At 41.1% G+C, this 20,743-nt stretch overlaps 1 protein-coding gene across 3 annotated transcripts in view; it reads left to right on the top strand.

Annotated features, from left to right (window-relative positions):
• The window catches only part of LOC144888538 (uncharacterized), an 80,031-nt gene extending 61,795 nt beyond the window's left edge, over positions 1-18,236 (top strand). For 2 of the 3 annotated variants that reach the window (XM_078766878.1, XM_078766879.1), the window contains 3 exons: positions 13,350-13,782; positions 15,144-16,011; positions 16,516-18,236. In XM_078766878.1, coding sequence (XP_078623004.1) covers positions 15,483-16,011; positions 16,516-17,348 — 1,362 coding nt within the window. In that variant the 5' untranslated portion in view covers positions 13,350-13,782; positions 15,144-15,482 and the 3' untranslated portion in view covers positions 17,349-18,236. Of the gene's footprint in view, positions 1-3,236; positions 3,297-13,349; positions 13,783-15,143; positions 16,012-16,515 lie in introns of all 3 variants that reach the window. The other variant, XM_078766880.1, reaches the window with a different exon arrangement.
• Positions 18,237-20,743: the final 2,507 nt, after the last annotated feature.

Below are 20,743 nucleotides of genomic sequence, written 5' to 3'. Positions count from 1 at the left end.
AAACAGGTGCAGTTAATACAGGTAATGAGTGGAGAATGGGAGGGCTTCTTAAAGAAAAAACTAACAGGTCTGTGAGAGCCGGAATTCTTACTGGTTGGTAGGTGATCAAATACTTATTTCATGCAATAAAATGCAAATTAATTACTTAAAAATCATACAATGTGATTTTCAGGATTTTTGTTTTAGATTCCGTCTTCCACAGTTGAAGTGTACCTATGATAAAAATTACAGACCTTGTCGTGCTTTGTAAGTGGGAAAACCTGCAAAATCGGCAGTGTATCAAATACTTGTTCTCCCCACTGTATATATATATATATATATATATATATATATATATATATATATATATATATATATATATATATATATATATATATATATATATAGATATATATATACACAAAGAATTAAGTTAAGCACCCCCCCCCGTTTTTTTACAACCTCGCACATTACAAGTTTGTTGTCGTCAAAACAGTGTAATATACCCATGATATTGCTATATTTTCTGGAGAAGTGATATTATGGTCACATAAAAACATAACAATCATGCCGTTTTCAATATTTTATTCTGAATAATTTAAGGTGAAATGTTTTGGGAATTTTAGGCATATTTTCACCTCAATTTAAGTATGGAGCTATAGGTCCATCACGGACAGTGTGGATGACGTTTATGTTTTCTAACGTACAGTCATTGTTCTGAGAAGACCTCTAGCGATCTTTGCGTCAATAACGTGTGTAGGACCCACGTGATCGGATCACTGACTCAACCAATCACTTTTTTTCACTTTGATCACTCAATTTCATCAATGGATAATTGCTAATGTCATACCAATCATTATTTGATCTCACATACCTTAGAATATATGCCAACATATACATATACACAAAGAATATATATTAGGGGGTGCTTACCTTAATTCGTTGTGTAGGGGTGCTTAACTTAATTCTTTGTGTATATATAGGATTTAATATTGCTTTAATTTTATTTTTATTATTTATAAATGTTTAAACTATTTATGATATATTAATCAGAAACACATAAACACGTTATGTAGGCATTACATTTATTTCTTTAATCAGGGCATTTACATGACAAATAAACTGGTTCCCAGTGAAAACAAAATTACCAGATAATTATTTAGACCTATTTCCACACTAAAAATATAGTATATCAGTATTATTTTAAATATCAGTATTTTTATGAATGCTGCAGCATTTCTCTGATAATACCCTTAGTTATAATAAACCGGAATGACTGGAGGCAGAGGAGCCCTGATTGTCGCACTCAACCTCTACAAAGGACCCAATCTGGTCACAAACCACAGCAGCCTACCTTGATGTTGAGGTGGTCCTCAATTTCTTAGGTTCCGAAAAGAGTCAATGAATTTTAAAATCAATGAATTTTAACTGGTATAACTGCAAAAAAGCAAAGTAAATAATTTTGTGTCTGTTCTACTCTCAAAATCAACTCACTTTAAACAGATGTGATGGGAAATTAAACACCGATGGCATCACCCCATCTCGGAGACGGACAATTTGACCCGTCCGGTCAAAATTCTCGGACTCAAAATGGTCACTGCAGAGGACGCTGTACTTGGATGCCTTGAACCCTTCTCTCTTGTGGGCTACTTCCCACAATCTCTTTTGGTGTGCATCTGACGGAAACCTGCATTAAGAAAATATATATATACGTATATAACTGTATTTCTATGAAATTTATTTTTGACATAATTATCAACTCACTAATTCATTAATGCATTTCCAACAATGCTTGGTCTGGAAACAGGACCCTCTAGAACCTTTCATAGACTATTTGTTATGTTTTTATAGGACAATCTCCAGGAATAACCCATTATCATGTGACAAAACTAGTCAAATTGCGAAACTCGTACACAAAGTATCTACAAATAACACCCAGCTCTCCAAATTAAGAAATAACACCTAGCTCCAACTTAACACAGTTAGCATAAACTACAGAATATATTTTTGTTACTGTTAGTCAGGGAATGATTGAGCTGCTGTCAAACTGCCCTGTTTTCTGTTGACAAGTGTTGTGGATGTATGGCAACACAAAGCTAGCGGTAAACTTCCACTAAAATTAACGCAAATACACCTGTAAAGCATGACTTACTTGTGGAATGTGATGCCTTTTAGTGCGGGAGCCCAGAAACATTTGTTTCACATCTCGAGTACAAAAGGTTTGAGGCCTGGAATATATGCATCTATGATAGGAGACCCCAAAAAGGCAATTCTTAAGTTCTGCAATTCTGCACAGCAACCAGGGGGCGCCACCAAAGACCCCTAAATGTGACTCTTAATTCACAATTTGAGTACATCTTTCAAACTTGTCTTAAAATGTTCTCTATAGGAGTGGAAATCAGAATTCCCAATTCTTAAGTTTTCAATTTGTGTATTAGGTCGCTTAAGAACGACCTAATTAACGCTAATTAACGCTAATTAGCATTTTTAATTCACAATTTGAGTACATCCATGAAACATATGGCAATGTATTCCTTAGGTCATCCTAAATCAAGATCAGTCATTCTTAAATATCCATTTCATGTATTAACCCACTTAAGAACGCAAAATGTACTCATTGACCCCGTCCCTGGCAAGGTGAGTGTTAATTCACAATTTGAGTACATCTTTCAAATTGGTCCCAAACTGTTCAGTAGATCATCGTGAATCAAGAACAGCAATTCTTATGTGTCCATTTCATGCATCAACCCACTTAAGAATGCAGTCAGTATTGTAACGGAATTTGGGTTGTCACTGGCTGCTATCCCCCCTCCACTCCCTGGCTGGCCCTTCCTTATATGCAAGGGAGGGGCTGGAGTGCTGACCTGAGGGCAGGCCCCAAGTAGACACCCACACCAGTGCTGAGCATGCACACACCTGTCTGGCTGGCCGGATCGAGGGTGTTCAGTTTTGGTTAAGGAAGGAGTTTTGGCCTCCCAGCCAATGGGGAGGCTTCTTCCCTAACTTGAGCCAATTACACCCTAAACAGGAAGTGCCTCTCTACAGAAATGACTGTCCTGCAGTGAATAACTGGGACCAATATACAACATTGTTTGGGGAATAATAACCAGTGACTTAAAGGGAAATATTAACACATTATCAATCCAGGTTTGTGACACTATCTTGAGGGACGAACTTTCTGGGACACCCTGTAGAGGGAGTTGTCGGTTTATCATAGGACCTAATCATGGGGAATCTCCTGCTCTTTCCCTCCATAGATTCTCTGAATCGGCTGCAGAATGTCTGATGTTGCCTGCAATGCCTAGATCACTGCTTAGGTAAGTCAACAAATAGGGTTAGGGTTTGGGGTTAGGTGGCAAAACCCCGGCAGAGGTTGTAGAAGGTGACGACTCCTTGGATGGACATAAATGTGGGGCATTGCTATGGTGAACATCACTGGCGGCTTTAACAGGTGGCGTTTGGGATGAGATGGCGGTAAAGTTCTTGTAACAAGAAACATGGTAACCCTAACCCTAACCCTAACCCAACCCTAACCCTAACCCTAACCCAACCCTAACCCTAACCCAACAAACAATACTATGCTGTAGGCCTAATAAGCATTCGGGGCCGATACAGAATTATGTAGCCCTAGGCCTAGGTGGCGCGCAGGAAATGTCCAGGCAGATGAGGGTATCCAAAGTTCTGTATGCATACCGATTTCAGGTTCGAACCACAGCTGAGTAGAAAATAATGACTTATTGCCTCAAAATTTGAAATAACTTCTTTTGGATTTCACTGACCAAAACTGACTGACTCGCCATGCTCACTGACCACCCGCTGTGATTTTATTTTTCAGACAATGATTTGAAACATGCAACCATGGAATCGGCCACCAATACTACGCCTACTGTCCAGCCTACTGTCCAGCCTACTGTTTCATCATTGGAACGCAGATGTATTCTTCACATCCAACGCAGTGCAGACAAGAAAGCTCGTCCAGACGTTCTACCTTTCAAGGATACGCAATGGGAAGCAGTAGAAACAGCAGCAGCTAATAGACGGCAAAAGCAACATTTCCAGGACTCTGTCTATTGTGGTGTAGTTCAGAGATTGCCTACGTCTCCTGCTGAAATGGATGGTTACCATGTTTCTTGTTACAAGAACTTTACCGCCATCTCATCCCAAACGCCGCCTGTTAAAGCCGCCAGTGATGTTCACCGTAGCAATGCCCCACATTTACGTCCATCCAAGGAGTCGGCACCTTCTACATCATCTGCCGGGATTTTGCCACCTGTTTGTCTATTCTGTGAGAAAAAGATAAAACGACTCAAAGGTGGAAGCGTCGAACTGTTGGGAAGATGTGAAACCATTGAAGCCGGTGTATCGATCCAAAATGCAGCAAAGACATTAAATGACAGTAAGGTTATTCCAAAAGTAGTTGATACGGATTTAATTGCCAAGGAGGCCCACTACCATCATTCATGTAAAAGTGCGTATTTGTTGTCAGCCAATCGAGTTTCCCAAAAGGACACACGTGAAACAAAAACGCCTTCTGAGACCAGTGTGTTGGACATTTTTGCATACATTGAGCAATCTGTAATAATAGACAACAGACCTGAACTTCTTAATTCTGTATATGAACGTTATCTTGATATTTGTTCGGCATCCGCAGAAACGCCCAGGGGAAGCGCCTTCAGCCTCTCTAGGACATTGATGAGTCACTTCAAAGCGCGCATAAAGATACAGAGTTCACTTGGGAAAAGGCTTGGAAACATCTTATATAATGCAGAAACCGCAGATGATGCAATTCGTGTTGTATATGATTACACATCTACTGATGAGAGAACAATCGCCAAAGCAGCATTGCTTTTGCGCAACCAGTTGCTCAAGGTTGAAAAGGTCGACCTTCCTGAATGTCCGACATTGGAGGATTTAAGAAACGGGGACTCGTCACCCCCAAAACTTGTAGTAGATTTTTTCAATATTTTGTACGGAGGGCTAAAACCAGAGCGATATACAGAGTCAGTAAAGCGCCGCGCAAATTCGTCTAGTCAGGATGCCTTGTTCATTGTACAACGGGGTCGCGCAAAACCTGCAAAACATGTAGCTCTTGGTATGAGTGTTAAGTCGGTCACTGGCAGTAAAAAAATGGTTCAAGTCCTGAACAGGTTTGGTCACTGTTTAAGCTACAACACATTGGAAGAAGTTGAAACTGCCACAGCTGAATCCATTCAAGAACAGAAGCTTGCTTGTCCAAAAGGAACAGTCGTAGGTAAACCAGTCGGATTAGCCTTCGACAATTTCGATGAGATGACTCAAACCATGTCTGGAGCCAATTCGCTGCACGATACCATGGGTATTCTGTACCAAAATGTGCCAGCACCTGATGAAGAACGTGAAGCATCTGCTGTCATGGCAGTTTCAACCTCAACTAGTGCTCGGCAAGTAAAGACAGGCAAAAGGAAGAGAACCCTTGAGAGTACAGATACTGCACTCCAGCCATATAGGAAGATACCAAAGATGACGAAGTTCAGTTACAAAAACACTGCAGTCTACAGCCTTCCAGATGTTAGCAACAAGGCTCGCCACCTGGACCTCGTGTGGATGATGAGCCATGCCATTGGCAATGATGTATTGCCTATTATGTGGGTTGGGTTTAATGCAAGCATTTGCAGTGACCACCTTCCAAAACAAGAGGTTCTATATATGCCAAACTTACGCCAGCCTATCACCAGCCTAGAGGTCGTGCAGGAGACTCTCCTCATCACGCAGAGGTGTGCTAATGAGACGGGACAGAAATACGGAATAGTCAGTTATGATCTGGGCGCAGCCAAGCCGGCACTTCAAATACAAGTGACTGAGAAACCGAAATTTGATAACATTTTCATAATGTTAGGCCCATTCCACATCCCTACCTGCCTTCCATGCCTTTACCGGCTCGGATTACACCGCAGCATTTGTAAGAAAGGGCAAGGTTCAGCCCTTTAATAAGCTGGAAAAGATGCCCGATGTACAGCAAGCTTTCAAAGCTTTGTCAACAGATGGACTGCCAAGCGAGAAATGCAAGGACACACTCTTGAAATTCACTGCTATAATGTATGGAGCCAAAGAGAAGTCGAAGGAAACGTTAAACGCCTACAGGTTCAAGACCTTTGAAAGAATTTACAAGCCCAAGTTAAGAGGAAAGAACCCACTTGAAAAGCTGAAGGGAGCTGATGCCAGTAGTATTCCTCCATGCGAAAGAGAGGTTGCTGCCCACATAAAGCGTGTATCGCTTGTTTCAAGAATGTGAGCCAATGCTGACCAGCCAATCATCCAGCAACACCCATCAGAGGATGACGGATGGGAACTAGTGGGAGATCAATATAAACCCATCTGGTTTGAGGGAGACCAACTTCCGGAGTCGCTCGTTCCAGATGATGAAGAATTAGCTGATGCTGACGATGATGAGGTCCTAGCGCAGTCATCTTATGATGAAGAGGACGTTGAAGGAGATGGTGATGATGGTGATGTGTAGGTTTACAATCGACCAAACCTGTTCATACGATTATATTCAGTACGGTACATATCCAAAGCATCCTGACAGGGAATTTGTAATGTTTTTGAAATTTTAAGCAAAATAATGTTAGGAATGTTGGATAAAACAACATATATACAATCATGTTGATGTTTGAGATAAATTCAATAATTTTTCGTTGATATAGTTAGTTGAGTTTTTACATACATTAAAATTTGTTTTTAGTTCAGGGTAATTAGCTTAAACATGTTAAATAGTTTATAAGCGATAGTCAGAGATAAAACAGCAATATCGCTAATAGAGTAAAAGTTAGACATTAGGTATTAATTTTTATAAAATTAACATTAAAAATTGTTTTTTGTTCCGAGATTTGAGATTTAATTGTTGATGGGCGGTAGAACCAGGACGCCAATTTACTACATGACTTACTATGATCTGATTTTGAAGCATAATTCATGCATACTAAGTACATTTTTGTGTAGTTTATAAAAAAATAAAACATTGTGTTTGTATACAATCTATGTTTCTCCTTTTTGTCAGTGTGCATTCTTAAGTGGGTTAATACATGAAATGGATACTTAAGAATGACTGATCTTGATTTAGGATGACCTAAGGAATACATTGCCATATGTTTCATGGATGTACTCAAATTGTGAATTAAAAATGCTAATTAGCGTTAATTAGCATTAATTAGGTCGTTCTTAAGCGACCTAATACACAAATTGAAAACTTAAGAATTGGGAATTCTGATTTCCACTCCTATAGAGAACATTTTAAGACAAGTTTGAAAGATGTACTCAAATTGTGAATTAAGAGTCACATTTAGGGGTCTTTGGTGGCGCCCCCTGGTTGCTGTGCAGAATTGCAGAACTTAAGAATTGCCTTTTTGGGGTCTCCTATCATAGATGCATATATTCCAGGCCTCAAACCTTTTGTACTCGAGATGTGAAACAAATGTTTCTGGGCTCCCGCACTATTTGTCCTTTGACTCCAATGTACGTGTATTTGTACAGCCGTACGCTGCACAAAATTGCGGCATTTCGCTGCTTTTAACTGCACCAGCGCGTCAGCTTTGAAGGACCTCCCCAAGATGGCGGACTGTTCCATGTATCCGGGGAGGTGTCGCGCGACATCTCGTGTTATATATATATATCTATGCGGATATATATATAACCTATGACGCTGATGTTGTTGTTGTTTAACTATGGGGGGAGGGGAAAAGATCCAGGCTCTCGGGCTTATAGTATGGAGGAGGATTTGGAATGACAATCTATAACAACCGGTTTAGTCAGGTTCACTATGTTTTTTCGTTCAAAATTTTGGTAGATTAGCAAAACTACACATTTTTGGAATATTCAGAGCATGAGGAATCCAAAACGTAATGTTTACATTTGCGTAAACACCTTTGCGAAAATGACACTCAGGACAGTGATGAAGATGTGTAAAAGCATATTCCTGAACGGTATAGACCTCGAAGATCCTGTGTATAGGACTTATAGTTCAATCTGATACTACCTATAACTTCCTATAACAACCTATAACTTCAAAGGACTTGCAATATCATGTATTATGTAATACAGTTATATCACAAATATAAAGACAATGGTTTTCAATTACCTTTGTTTGTTGCTTTTCTATAATCCTGAGCACTGTTTTGAGGCCTTTATTGGATTCCTTGACCCAGAAAACATAGGATTAGCATATTTAATTAAGTCTCTAGGTTGACTAGAAGCCGAGATCGCGCAAAATATGTATTTTATGGCGGCCATTTTCAAAATCCAAAATGGCGGCCATGCAGGTGTCTGTGCAAATGCCAACATTGATCTTCAGATTCTCCATGCTCTGAAGATTCCAAAAATGTACAGGTTTGCTAATCCCAAAATTTTGAAAGAAATTATATTTGTTAACATAGTGAACCTGACTAGTTACTTGGATGATTATATACCGGCGACTGGAGTGAATATAGTGACAAAATCATGTGACATACAAAAACAAACATTAGGCTACATGTACACACGTTGTACACACAGACATGTACATTCTCCCGGCTGCTCACTCTGCGAACCATTTGGGCCTACTTAATAAAGTTGATTACATTTCATCACTTTAGTTTGCATTATTTTGATACGTAATAAAAGGACAGCTCAGCTCATGTTTTCAATTCTGACCAAAAACAAATCATTGTGAAATAATTCGGACAGAAAGGAGCAGGGACTGGGGTGCAGAGCTGTCTCTATCTACGGCTCGGGTTTGGTGCACCCCTCCCTCTTCAAATCCATGGACTCGTCCTTCGACTGTTGGGTGCATAGTGTAGGCTGCTATGTCTTAAAAATGGCTGTCGTGTTTTTTTTTTGTTAAAAGCAAAATTCCACTTGATTCCTTGTCTTTGGGGTGTCACATGTTCGAAAAAATAGGTTGTTAATTTTTTAAAACGGATTAAGGGTGTCAAATCCAAGATGGCCGCCAAAATATATAAATGCCATGAAAACTGGTATTCTGAACACAGTATGAGGTCCAAATTAATGATAATACCCATAATTTCAATACCAAGGAATTCAAAAACAATTAATTTCAATATGGCAGTCAAATTCAAATTCAATTTCAATATGGCAGAAGGAAGCGGCATTGACCAGGCTTGGGTGGAAGCTGGACTATATTCTCCAACAAGCGTAACGCAAATCCTAAATGGAAAACATCTCTACAGGTCCCTAGAAGCACATACTGTAACATTGCTTGCTCTATACCATCTCTACTTTGACAGGTTCCTAACAAAAGCACCAGAAGAGAAAGTGTTCCTAAGTGAAGCGTCCATTGATTTGGAAAAAGCATATCAGAAAGATATCAGCATGAACACAGGCAACCGTCAAAACCTCAGAGATGCCGTCAGAGAAACCATGACCATGTTCGAATCTAGAGATATCCTCACAAAGTTGGGACAGTTTGAAAGCAATCCAGCACCAATTCAACACTACATCCGTAACTACTTGAGGCAGTTTGAAACTATCCTTCAGTATATTAGAGCTACCAGACAACGGGACCTGCTGCTGCATATGGAAAGCACTGAAGCTCTTATCAAGTACTTCTTTGCTCACGACCACGTGAACTACGCACGTTTGCTCCCTTTGTACCTGTCAACAATGCAGCAAACAGAACAAGTTTTTCCAGATGTCTGGGCAGAACTCCTCAAAGGAAATTTCTGTGTGACGAAGGGGATTGCTGCATTCACTTCAATAGGTCCAGATCACGGAATTGAGCAGGAGAACTGCAAACTCAAGGTCATTGGAGGCATTACTGGAATAACCCAAATTGAGAGAGCTCTAGACCGTTTCTTCCTGATTGCACCTGACTTGTCTAATCTAGTAGAGGAGTTTCAAAGAGAATATGGCATGGAAGGTGCTGATACCAGAGACCAACACCACGAGATCACAGGGGGAAAGTCCACCCGAGTAATGAGAAATTCTGCTAGATTGACAGAGGTATTTGTTGTTCATGGAGACCCATTCGTAACCGATGACAGTGACCTGTGTAACCTTCTTACCAAGAAAGTAATTGATGAAAAGGTAACAAAGGACATAGTAGACCGCGATGCCATCGGACAACAGTTGTTCCAGACATTTGTCAAAGAACGCCTTACAGAAGGAAAACTTTCAGTGTGGGATCCAATGAAGAGAAAGAACATAGGCACTTTCAAAAGTGCCAACACAGTGAAGAAAGTGAAAGCAGGTGACAAACTCATTAAAGTCAAAGAAGAACGAGGACTCCTACAGAGGTTTATAGTAGCATCAAGAAGCCGTCCAGACCTTGATCTAAAGGACTGTATTGGGAAGTATGAATTTGGAATTGTTCCACGTGCCCTTTTCGCTTCGGATGGGTCACTTCTCCTAGCATATGACAAGGCTAAGGTCCTTCATCATCTTGAAGCGCTAGTTACCAAGGAGCAACCTAGCCCAACAGAAGCCACAAGCGATCCAGCTAATGCCATACCGAGTGTTTCTGGCGACCAAGTATTGAGTGAAAACTCCCAAACTGAAGTACCACCCCAAGCCGAGGCGCCTGAAGTACAAGAAGCGCAGCCTGAGCAAGAAGCTTCAACTGACATGTCCGACATGTCTGAGAAATTTAAAGTTGTAGTCATAGATGGCATGGCCCTCGTTAACTCCATCTCCAAGACAGACAAAATGAAAACATGCAGTGATTTTGCCATGTTATTTCTTGAAAAGCTTATCAGGATTGCAGCTAACTATGACGAAGTAAGACTGGTATTTGACAGATACGTCGAAAGTTCTCTGAAAGAGCAAATGAGAAAAAAGAGAACAAAGGGAAACTGGACCTACTATCACATCCAAGATAGTACACTGATCCAGAATATTTCCTTGAAGGACTTCCTTTCAAGTGTCAAAACCAAGGCAGAACTTGTAGAGTATTTAGCTGCATAGACTCTGGATCACAGCAACAGCTCTGCTAACAAATTGAAGAAGTTCATGGTAACCTTCGGCACTGAGACAAAAGGCAATGTAAGTGTGCCTGATGAATTGGTAAAACACGGTCATGAAGAAGCGGATACGTTACTCTTGCTCCATGCCCTAACAGTTAACGGCGATGTAGAACTTGTAATAGACTCTCCAGATACCGATGTCTTCTTGCTGATGATCCACATGTATCCACAGCTACCTGCTGAGACGTATTTCCTTACCGGAAAAGGAAAACTGAATAGGAAAATTGCAGTCAAACCTATCTTTGAAAAGTTAGGAGTTAACCGCGCCTCAGCTATTCTCGGGTTTCATTCTTTCACAGGATCAGATATGTGTGGCAGGTTCGCTGGCAGGACAAAGGACTGGTGTATGAAGGTGTTCATGTCCTGCGATGATATATACTGGATTCACTTGCTTCACTTGGCAAATCTGCTGCTACACCCTCTCCAAACGCAATTGACCAACTGGAAAGGTTCGTTTGCTTGTTGTACAGATCCAAAACACACACCAAAGTAAATGCACTACGATGGTTCTTGTACGCAAATCGACAGGCCGAGGGAGAGAGTCTGCCTCCAACCTCTGGATCATTGACACCACACATTCTGCGAGCACATTATATTGCAATGATATGGATGCAGGCATGCAAAAGTCAACCGTCGCTTCCTTCTCCCACTGACTACGGATGGAAGTCAGAGGAAAATAGATTTCTTCTGGTGATGTGTTTGAACCCTCCAGCACCAGAGGCCGTGACTAAGCTGGTAAAATGTGGCTGCAAATCAGGATGCAAAGGAAACTCCTGTAGTTGCCGCAGCAATAAACTCCCATGCACAGAGGTCTGTAGCTGTTTGAACTACGGCTGTAGCAACAATGAACAATCAGCTCAGAACATTGTGGGAGATGAACACGAGGACTTGTAAGGTAAAACGGATGATTGTGAGACAGGAATATTTAAATATGGTCAAACAGGAAATTACATTACGCTATCATTGTTATAGCAATGTGGACCTTTGTGTAAAACAGTGGTAGCCATATTGGATTTTCTCACTATTTCTCACTATGGCTGGCATCCACCGATTTCAACGAATCAGTAACATGTTTCCCCAACGGCCTAGCATTACTTATGTGGGCATTACCACCAAAATGGACCTATTTCATCATTCACAATTTGTGTTATCAAGAACATTAAGTTTTTGTACTGTGGTTATTTAAGAAGTGGCGGCCATCTTGGATTTTGATTTTGATTTCCTTGGTATTGAAATTATGGGTATTATCATTAATTTGGACCTCATACTGTGTTCAGAATACCAGTTTTAATGGAACTTATATATTTTGGCGGCCATCTTGGATTTGACAGCCTTAATCCGTTTAAAAAAATTAACAACCTATTTTTTCGAACATGTGACACCCCAAAGACAAGGAATCAAGTGGAATTTTGCTTTTAACAAAAAAAAAGCACGAAATGACATACCAGCCTACACTAGCATTACACTCTCGTTCTGCGGGGCTGCGTCAACGCGTTTTTTCATGACGTCACACGATTAAGCTCCTCCCTTTTAGCTTGGACGTATCTTGTCGCTGCAGATGTCTCAAATTTCATCAGCTGAGGTAACGTACCTGTACTCGTGACGGGGTTTAGGAATTATCAAGTTATTAATGATAAATGTAGAATTATTGTGTTTGCTGAGGGGAAATGTTTGAACATGAGAAATGTACAATGAGGGGGAAAGAAGGAGCCATATTGGATTCACACGTTCGTTCATTTCGTCAAACATGAAACATGGCGTCGAATATGGAGACTGAAGAAGAAGAATAAAGTGTCGGATCTCTGAACTGGAGCATCAAACGTATCATATTCCATCTTTATCCATTTGAAAATCTGTTCCAAGAGATCTTCCTTTTCTAAGGTTGATTTGTAACACTTGTTCCGTCAGACCCTCATTGAGATCCGTGCTGGGTCGATGGGCTCAGCTAATCGCGTTGATGAGCGGGAAATCACCATGACTGATTGTGTTTAATTTCATAGTTAACACATTGATGGACTCGAGTCGAACGTGAAAGAACTGGATGATTTACACGGATGATCAAGATTGAGGTAATGAGGGCTGATTATACTGAGGTAATAATTAATAAACTCGATCGATACTCTTTTCGTCTGAGGTAAATTATAGCTGATTAAGTTGATAATAATTAATAAAATGGTTCACAGCTCAGAGGTGAGTGTGGGTGTCTCTTAGGTAAACTGTTCGTGTAAATGCGGTGTTCAAGGTGGATACGTTTACCGTTATATCTAGACACGTGATCAAATTGGATGAGATAATAACTCACAAAACATTCCAAAGTGAGTAAAGACAATAACATGTATAACTTTTCTGTGATTAACATAAACATTGTATCCTTGGCAGGTCATCGGTGAAATGGAGAACTTCTTGGAGTGGCTCAAGTCCCAAGGCCTGAGAGCAGAAACAGCCCAAGCAGTGATGGATAAACTTGGAGTTGACAATGAGAAGGTTCTTCGAGCTTGCACTGAGTCGTTTCCATTACGGACCGAGCTCCTTTCTCTCTCCAAAGAGAAATTACAATTTGCGATGTATGCTGACTTCTGTACATTTATGGACTCTTTTTCGAAGACGCAACATGTCCAGATTGCAGGTTCCTCTCTTTTGGGAAGTGTTTTTGTCAACTTAGAGAATGTTATTCGGGAACTTTCCAGTTTCTGTGGAAAGATTTTCGGATCCCAAAACGTGCACCGGGCCAACGTTTCTGGTTTCTGTGGAATCGGGCTCCGTGATTCCCGCATTCTCCAATTTCAGGATGATGGATTCACACCCAAGTCTGGTACGTGACGTATTTTTTAAATTCAACGTAGAATGTCAAGATGTAACCTTTATGTTCTGTGATTTATTTTTTAGTTTTACCTCTGCCACTAAAGGTAGATGGAGGTTATGTTTTCACCCCTGTGTGTTTGTCTGTGAGCAGGATATCTCAAAACATTATGGATGCATTCTGAGGAAACTTGGTGGACAGGTCACGTGTGTGACGAGGACGTATTGCTTAGATTTTGGTGAAGATCTAGATGTGGATGATAAAATTAGTCCTTCCTCTGCATAGCAGGAGACAGGATTTTGTGTGTGTGCGTGTGTGTGTGTGTGTGTGTGTGTGTGTGTATATATATATATATATATATATATATATATATATATGTGTGTGTGTGCGTGTGTGTGTTGGGGGGGGGGGTGTATGTGAGGATGTGTGTGTGTGTATGGGGATGTGTGTGTGTGTATGTCTGTGTGGGTGGGGGGAGGTTAGGGTGTTGTGTGTGTGTTTGTGTGTGTATGTGGGGATATGCGTGTGTGGTGGGGGTTGGGATGTGTGTGTGGGGAGGGGGGGAGGGTGGGGATGTGTGTAGGGGGGCGTGTATGTGTGTGTGCGTGTGTTTGTGTACGTAGTGGGGTTGTATCCAAGGAGGGTTCTATCAAAGCATGTCCAATGAAAGTGGGGTTGTATCAAAAGTGGGAAGGCGGAGGAAACCGGTCATCACTGTAGGGTTAGGGGAGAAATCGTGGAGGAGAAATCTCGATGTACTTAAGTAGGGGAACTGTAGCTTAAAGTTGTTTGATTGTTCACCACATGGGTGGTGGTGCTGTGCAAATTATCATTAGGGTTGAAGGCTAGTGTTCTCCAGTGTGTGATTGCCCTTTGTAGTCTTTACCTTACGTTTCTGCCATCCCTTAAAAATACAATTACCATGGCCGGCCATGAAAGCAACCTTTAAATGATAACAACCCTGCTGGCAGAAAGTCAAGCATGTTCCCAGAAACTGAGCCCACCCACAAGAGGCGGAGAAATGGGGGGGGGGGGGGGGATGGAGAAAGAGCCCTCAGGTCATGCCCCGAACGACATGATTGGCTCTTGCGGTGTGAAGAAGAAAAGTGCGCGATATTTTTGAGAGATGTAGAAGACTGCTTCAATAGCACTTAATATCCGGAATTTTTCTTAAAAACAATCTTTTCCTTTAACTTTTAGCAATCTTTAAAGTTTAAACAGAAGTGCTTCCTGTTTTGCAACTGCTAAGTGGAAATGTAAAAAATTAATGCACAATCTTTTGTGTTGAGAAAATATATAATTTTCTAAAATCTGTTAAATATTTTACATTTTGATTTTGAAAAAAAAAAATACTGTGTTCTTTGTTTCTGTAGAACAAACCAGAAGTACTATGGGACAAATAAGGTCCAGTCGCAGCTTGACAGTGAGGAAGAAGCCTTTTTTGAAGAAACAATCACGAAATCAAGACTCACTTCCTATAAAATGCAAGTGCATGCCTGGGCCTCGCAACACCAAGATTAATATTAAATTAAACAAACACAAAAAGGTTGTGGAAAGGCGAATACGTTATAAGTGTAATGTGTGCAAAATGTATTTTGCTTCAACGAGTAGCATCAAAATACACATGAGGATCCACACTGGAAAATGCCCCCACAAGTGCTCTCTCTGCCTGTGATAAAGGTTTCTCTCGAAAAGGCCATTTGAAATCACATATGAGGATCCATACAGGAGAGCGACCTTACAAATGCTCGATATGTGCGAAAGGCTTCTCTCAAAAAGGCTATTTGAAATTACATATGAAGATCCATACAGGAGAGCGACCTTACAAATGCTCGATATGTGATAAAAATTTCTCTCAAAAAGGCCATTTGAAATCACATATGTGGATCCATACAGGAGGGCGACCTTACAAATGCTCAATATGTGATAAAAGTTTCTCTCATAAAAGCCATTTTAAATTACATGTGAAGATCCATACAGGAGAGCGACCTTACAAATGCTCGATATGTGATAAAGCTTCCTCTCAAAAAGGCCATTTGAAATCACATATGTGGATCCATACAGGAGAGCGACCTTACAAATGCTCGATATGTGCGAAAGGCTTCTCTCAAAAAGGCTATTTGAAATTACATATGAAGATCCATACAGGAGAGCGACCTTACAAATGCTCGATATGTGATAAAAATTTCTCTCAAAAAGGCCATTTGAAATCACATATGTGGATCCATACAGGAGGGCGACCTTACAAATGCTCGATATGTGATAAAGGTTTGTCTCAAAAAGGCCATTTGAAATTACATATGAGGATCCATACAGGAGAGCGACCGCACAAATGCTCGATATGTGATAAAGGTTTCTTCACAAAAAGCAATTTGAATAGACATATGAAGATCCATGCAGGAGAGCGACCACTCAAATGCTCGATATGTGATAAAGGTTTTTCTGGAAAAGGCGGTTTGAAATTACACATGATGATCCATACAGGAGAGCGACCCCACAAATGCTCGATATGTGATAAAGGTTTCTTGACAAAAAGCAATTTGAATAGACATATGAAGATCCATGCAGGAGAGCGACCTCACAAATGCTCGATATGTGATAAAGGTTTCTCTGGAAAAGGCGGTTTGAAATTACATATGAGTATCCATACAGGAGAGCGACCCCACAAATGCTCGTTATGTGATAAAGGCTTCTCTCACAAAGTAAATTTGAAAATGCATATGAGGATCCATACAGGAGGGCGACCTTACAAATGCTCAATATGTGATAAAAGTTTCTCTCATAAAAGCCATTTTAAATTACATGTGAAGATCCATACAGGAGAGCGACCTTACAAATGCTCGATATGTGATAAAGCTTCCTCTCAAAAAGGCCATTTGAAATCACATATGTGGATCCATACAGGAGAGCGACCTTACAAATGCTCGATATGTGCAAAAGGCTTCTCTCAAAAAGGCTATTTGAAATTACATATGAAGATCCATACAGGAGAGCGACCTTACAAATGCTCGATATGTGATAAAAATTTCTCTCAAAAAGGCCATTTGAAATCACATATGTGGATCCATACAGGAGGGCGACCTTACAAATGCTCGATATGTGATAAAGGTTTGTCTCAAAAAGGCCATTTGAAATTACATATGAGGATCCATACAGGAGAGCGACCGCACAAATGCTCGATATGTGATAAAGGTTTCTTCACAAAAAGCAATTTGAATAGACATATGAAGATCCATGCAGGAGAGCGACCACTCAAATGCTCGATATGTGATAAAGGTTTTTCTGGAAAAGGCGGTTTGAAATTACACATGATGATCCATACAGGAGAGCGACCCCACAAATGCTCGATATGTGATAAAGGTTTCTTGACAAAAAGCAATTTGAATAGACATATGAAGATCCATGCAGGAGAGCGACCTCACAAATGCTCGATATGTGATAAAGGTTTCTCTGGAAAAGGCGGTTTGAAATTACATATGAGTATCCATACAGGAGAGCGACCCCACAAATGCTCGTTATGTGATAAAGGCTTCTCTCACAAAGTAAATTTGAAAATGCATATGAGGATCCATACATGAGCGCTGAAATCTGAAATACCAGGATATGAAAAATGAGGTTAAGAGGATTTCGAAATTGAAGAAACCTGAAATTGTACCAATGATAGTCAGAGCAACAGGGAATCCGGATGATCAAGAAAACCCCAACTGAGCACTTAAAAAGCATTCCGGGGCATATCACAGCAAACAAACGACAGGTGGAGGCTGTCAGAGGTTCAGTGAGGATTCTAAAATGAGCCCTTGGATAAAGCTATGAGAATGAAGTTTCACAAACTGGTTCATGAATAATAATCCTTTCCCGAAAAAGGAGGTGGAGATTTTGAGTTCCGGGAGAACTGCCTCCCACCTCTTAAAACCCGCCGATTGAGATAACAACCAAGGAGAGCGTCCTTACAAATGTTCTATTTGTGACAAGGATTTTATTTCTAAACGGAGCTTGAACTTCCAACGTGCAACCCATGCTGGAGTGCTCGCATAAAAAGTGCTCTGACGGTGGGAAGAATTTTGCTGACAATGGTTTGTTAAATTTACATATCATTACCCATACTGGGTTGTACGTGCCCCCCTTGAAAGCGATCCTCAGCAGGAGGCAAGGTGTTCAGTGAACCAGGAAGGAGAAAGCATTTGAATATTTTGATTGTGACCAGTGTTTCGGAATTTTCTTTTCTATCTGATTTATTTGTTTTTCTTGTCCATTTTTGGTTATGCTCAGATTGCATCTTTTCATGTCAGTTTGAACATCAATTTTTACTCAATCTTTGCTGTCGTCTACATTTCATTGCCATGTGTGATATGGGGAGATCACCCTTGTTGTAAAATTGTTTATCAGAAGAATACTCCTGCCTATGTTTTTCATGAAACTTGAATTTGTAAAGAGTTTTGGAATAAATAGAGGTCCTTGTTGTAAAATCAATCTCACAACCGCTTTCTTGATCCAGGTTTAATCTGAATCAATCTCAAACAGCATCTAAGGGAGAATACATAACGGCCATCATTCGAATGCACTAATAGGCATCACAATACATATTGTTGCGGTTTTGAGAACCCACACTTGTAAATATGACATCATTAAAGGGTTAAAGGTTGCACCCCATAGGTAGGCCACAAACAACATGTAGGTCACCATAGGACTTCAGTTATTTCATTAGTATGTGTATAGATAAGGCCATGTTTCCAATAGTTGAATCTGCGTTGTGTCAATCAAATAAGGTGTAGGCCCCCATCCATTCATTTTGCCAGCCTCCCTCTCCAAGTGACGCCATTAAGCGCGCCCTCCTGTCTGTTCCCCATGGCCCCTCCCAATTTGGTACGCTCCTTGGCCGCAGCCTTCGCTGCCCGTGAGCTCGCTCAACACCGCCATAAGCCACGAGGTAAAGCCCGAGAAAGGAGGCGGAGCACAGGAATGGAGGTGCGGCCACGTCAACCCACCATCAGGGCGGGGCCGGTAAGCGATGACCAGCCAACCAGGGCTGAGGTAAAATCGCCTGATAGGCGTGGCTTTTGGGCTGGCGGAGCAATCGCTGTATGAGTTATAAAAGCGCGAACGCAAAGCCCTTACACAGGACTTATTGGGAGAGAGCTCATTGAGAAGACTTATGAGAAAAAGTGGTATTGACAAGACTTACCGGAGGACTGCAGCGTTGGCATTGTTACAGGGCTTGAGTTACAAACCGGAGTGTTGAACCAAAGAACTTGAGGGGGCGAGCGCAGCTGAAAGGACTCGTATGAGAAACGCGCATTGTTCGCGCCTATTCTGATTACATACGCAGCCGCCGGTGTAACCGCCAGAGCCCAGCCCTACCATTCGCCCCGCGTTATAATTGTCCGCTCGCGCCAACGCCACGTGGAGCCTGCTTGCTGTTCTTCATCCATCTGCTAGGTACGAGTCGGGGACCGGACGAGGTGGACGCCATCGCCGGACCCTCAACCGACCATCTCCGTCCCCATGTGAGTGTCTGTATGTGAGACGGGCCCGTTTGTCCAGGGAATAAGATAAGACTGTTTAAGGCTGCCCTGTGTGCTTCTTCTTCCTCTTCCTAACTTGTACATTTCTTTCGTTTCCTCTTCTCCTTGTACATTTGTAATAAATTGCTTTGTTCTTCCTATTTTCTTGGTTTCCTCTCCATCCGATCGCATCAGTCTTTTCTCTCATTGGGTAAGGCCGAAAAAAATATATTGCTGGTCTCTGGTCAGACCAAACTTCCAGAATTGATGCGGCGATGCGGTTTTTTTTTTTTCCTTTTTTTTTTTTTGAAAAGCATGGATTGCACATACAGAGGTGTTGTTTTTGTGTCCCCATGCCTTGCGGTCCTCCTCATCTGCCGTGGCGCCGTCCAGAGAGAAATTAAAGACAGCCAATGGGACTGGTAGGCCTTTTTGTAAATAATGAACACAAGCTTAAGTTATTTTAAAATGTATTTATTCTGAAAATCATTAAGTTCTTCAAGCATATTATAGACTGCCATTTCGTTCTCGAGATCGCCTCGCCGTTCTCTCAAACATTCCAATGCGTCGATCGCGTCAACACTGCGCATGCGCAAGTGGTCTATGAGGCGATTGCTGAAGCATTTGAATGCTGAAAAAACCGCGCATGCGCAAATGACGACACCCCTGGACCAATCTTCGTGTACGGGATGACGCTACATGTGTATCAAAGCCGCGCATGCGCAGATGGGCTGTATGGTGTTATTCAAATCGCGCATGCACAGCCACACAGCTGGTTGCCACCACATTTTTTTCAAATTTCCAGTTTCCAGCAAATTTCCAGCATTTTTCTCAACATCAATGATAAAGCATTGTTAATGGAGGGAATACCTTTAAACACAAACACAGGTGTGGTGTGTGTCATACAGAACAAGGGAAAAACCACAGGTGAAATTTACATACAGGGAATTAATTACCCTTAAACCTTACCTAATTAACATAGCCCCACCCCTCACTATGGAGACAATTATACAACCTTACGCAACATCCGGTGTAACAGATTCCCTACTTAGTTACATGGGTGTTTCTTATTTTTCTCGATAGTCGAGCACACTATCCGAAACAATCCTACCTGACCTAAGGTATTCCATTGCCTACCCACCACAAACATAACAATATTTATATCGATTTTAAAGCTATGTTTCACAAAATACATGGCAAAAACAGCACGGTGAAAGGCAAAAAGCAAAACTATATTGGCTTTGTCAAACATTAGTTAAAGAAACGGCGACTGAGAAAGTGTCATGCACACGGGGCTTTCAAGATATCCAAAATGACTTGCTCATCAAGACTCAATAACTAACACACCTGGACATAACTCGAAAGGGGACAAATTACAAAACTCTAAAGGAATAAACTTTCATTCGTAAAAGGTTTTCTGCCCCCAAAATTTATTAATTTACCAATGTTTTCAAATATGACAAATACAATAC

The sequence above is a fragment of the Myxine glutinosa genome, chromosome 12 (genome assembly GCF_964187855.1).
Source record: "Myxine glutinosa chromosome 12, kmMyxGlut1.1, whole genome shotgun sequence".
Classification (NCBI taxonomy): Eukaryota; Metazoa; Chordata; class Myxini; order Myxiniformes; family Myxinidae; genus Myxine; species Myxine glutinosa.
This window is presented reverse-complemented; position numbering and strand designations above follow the sequence as displayed.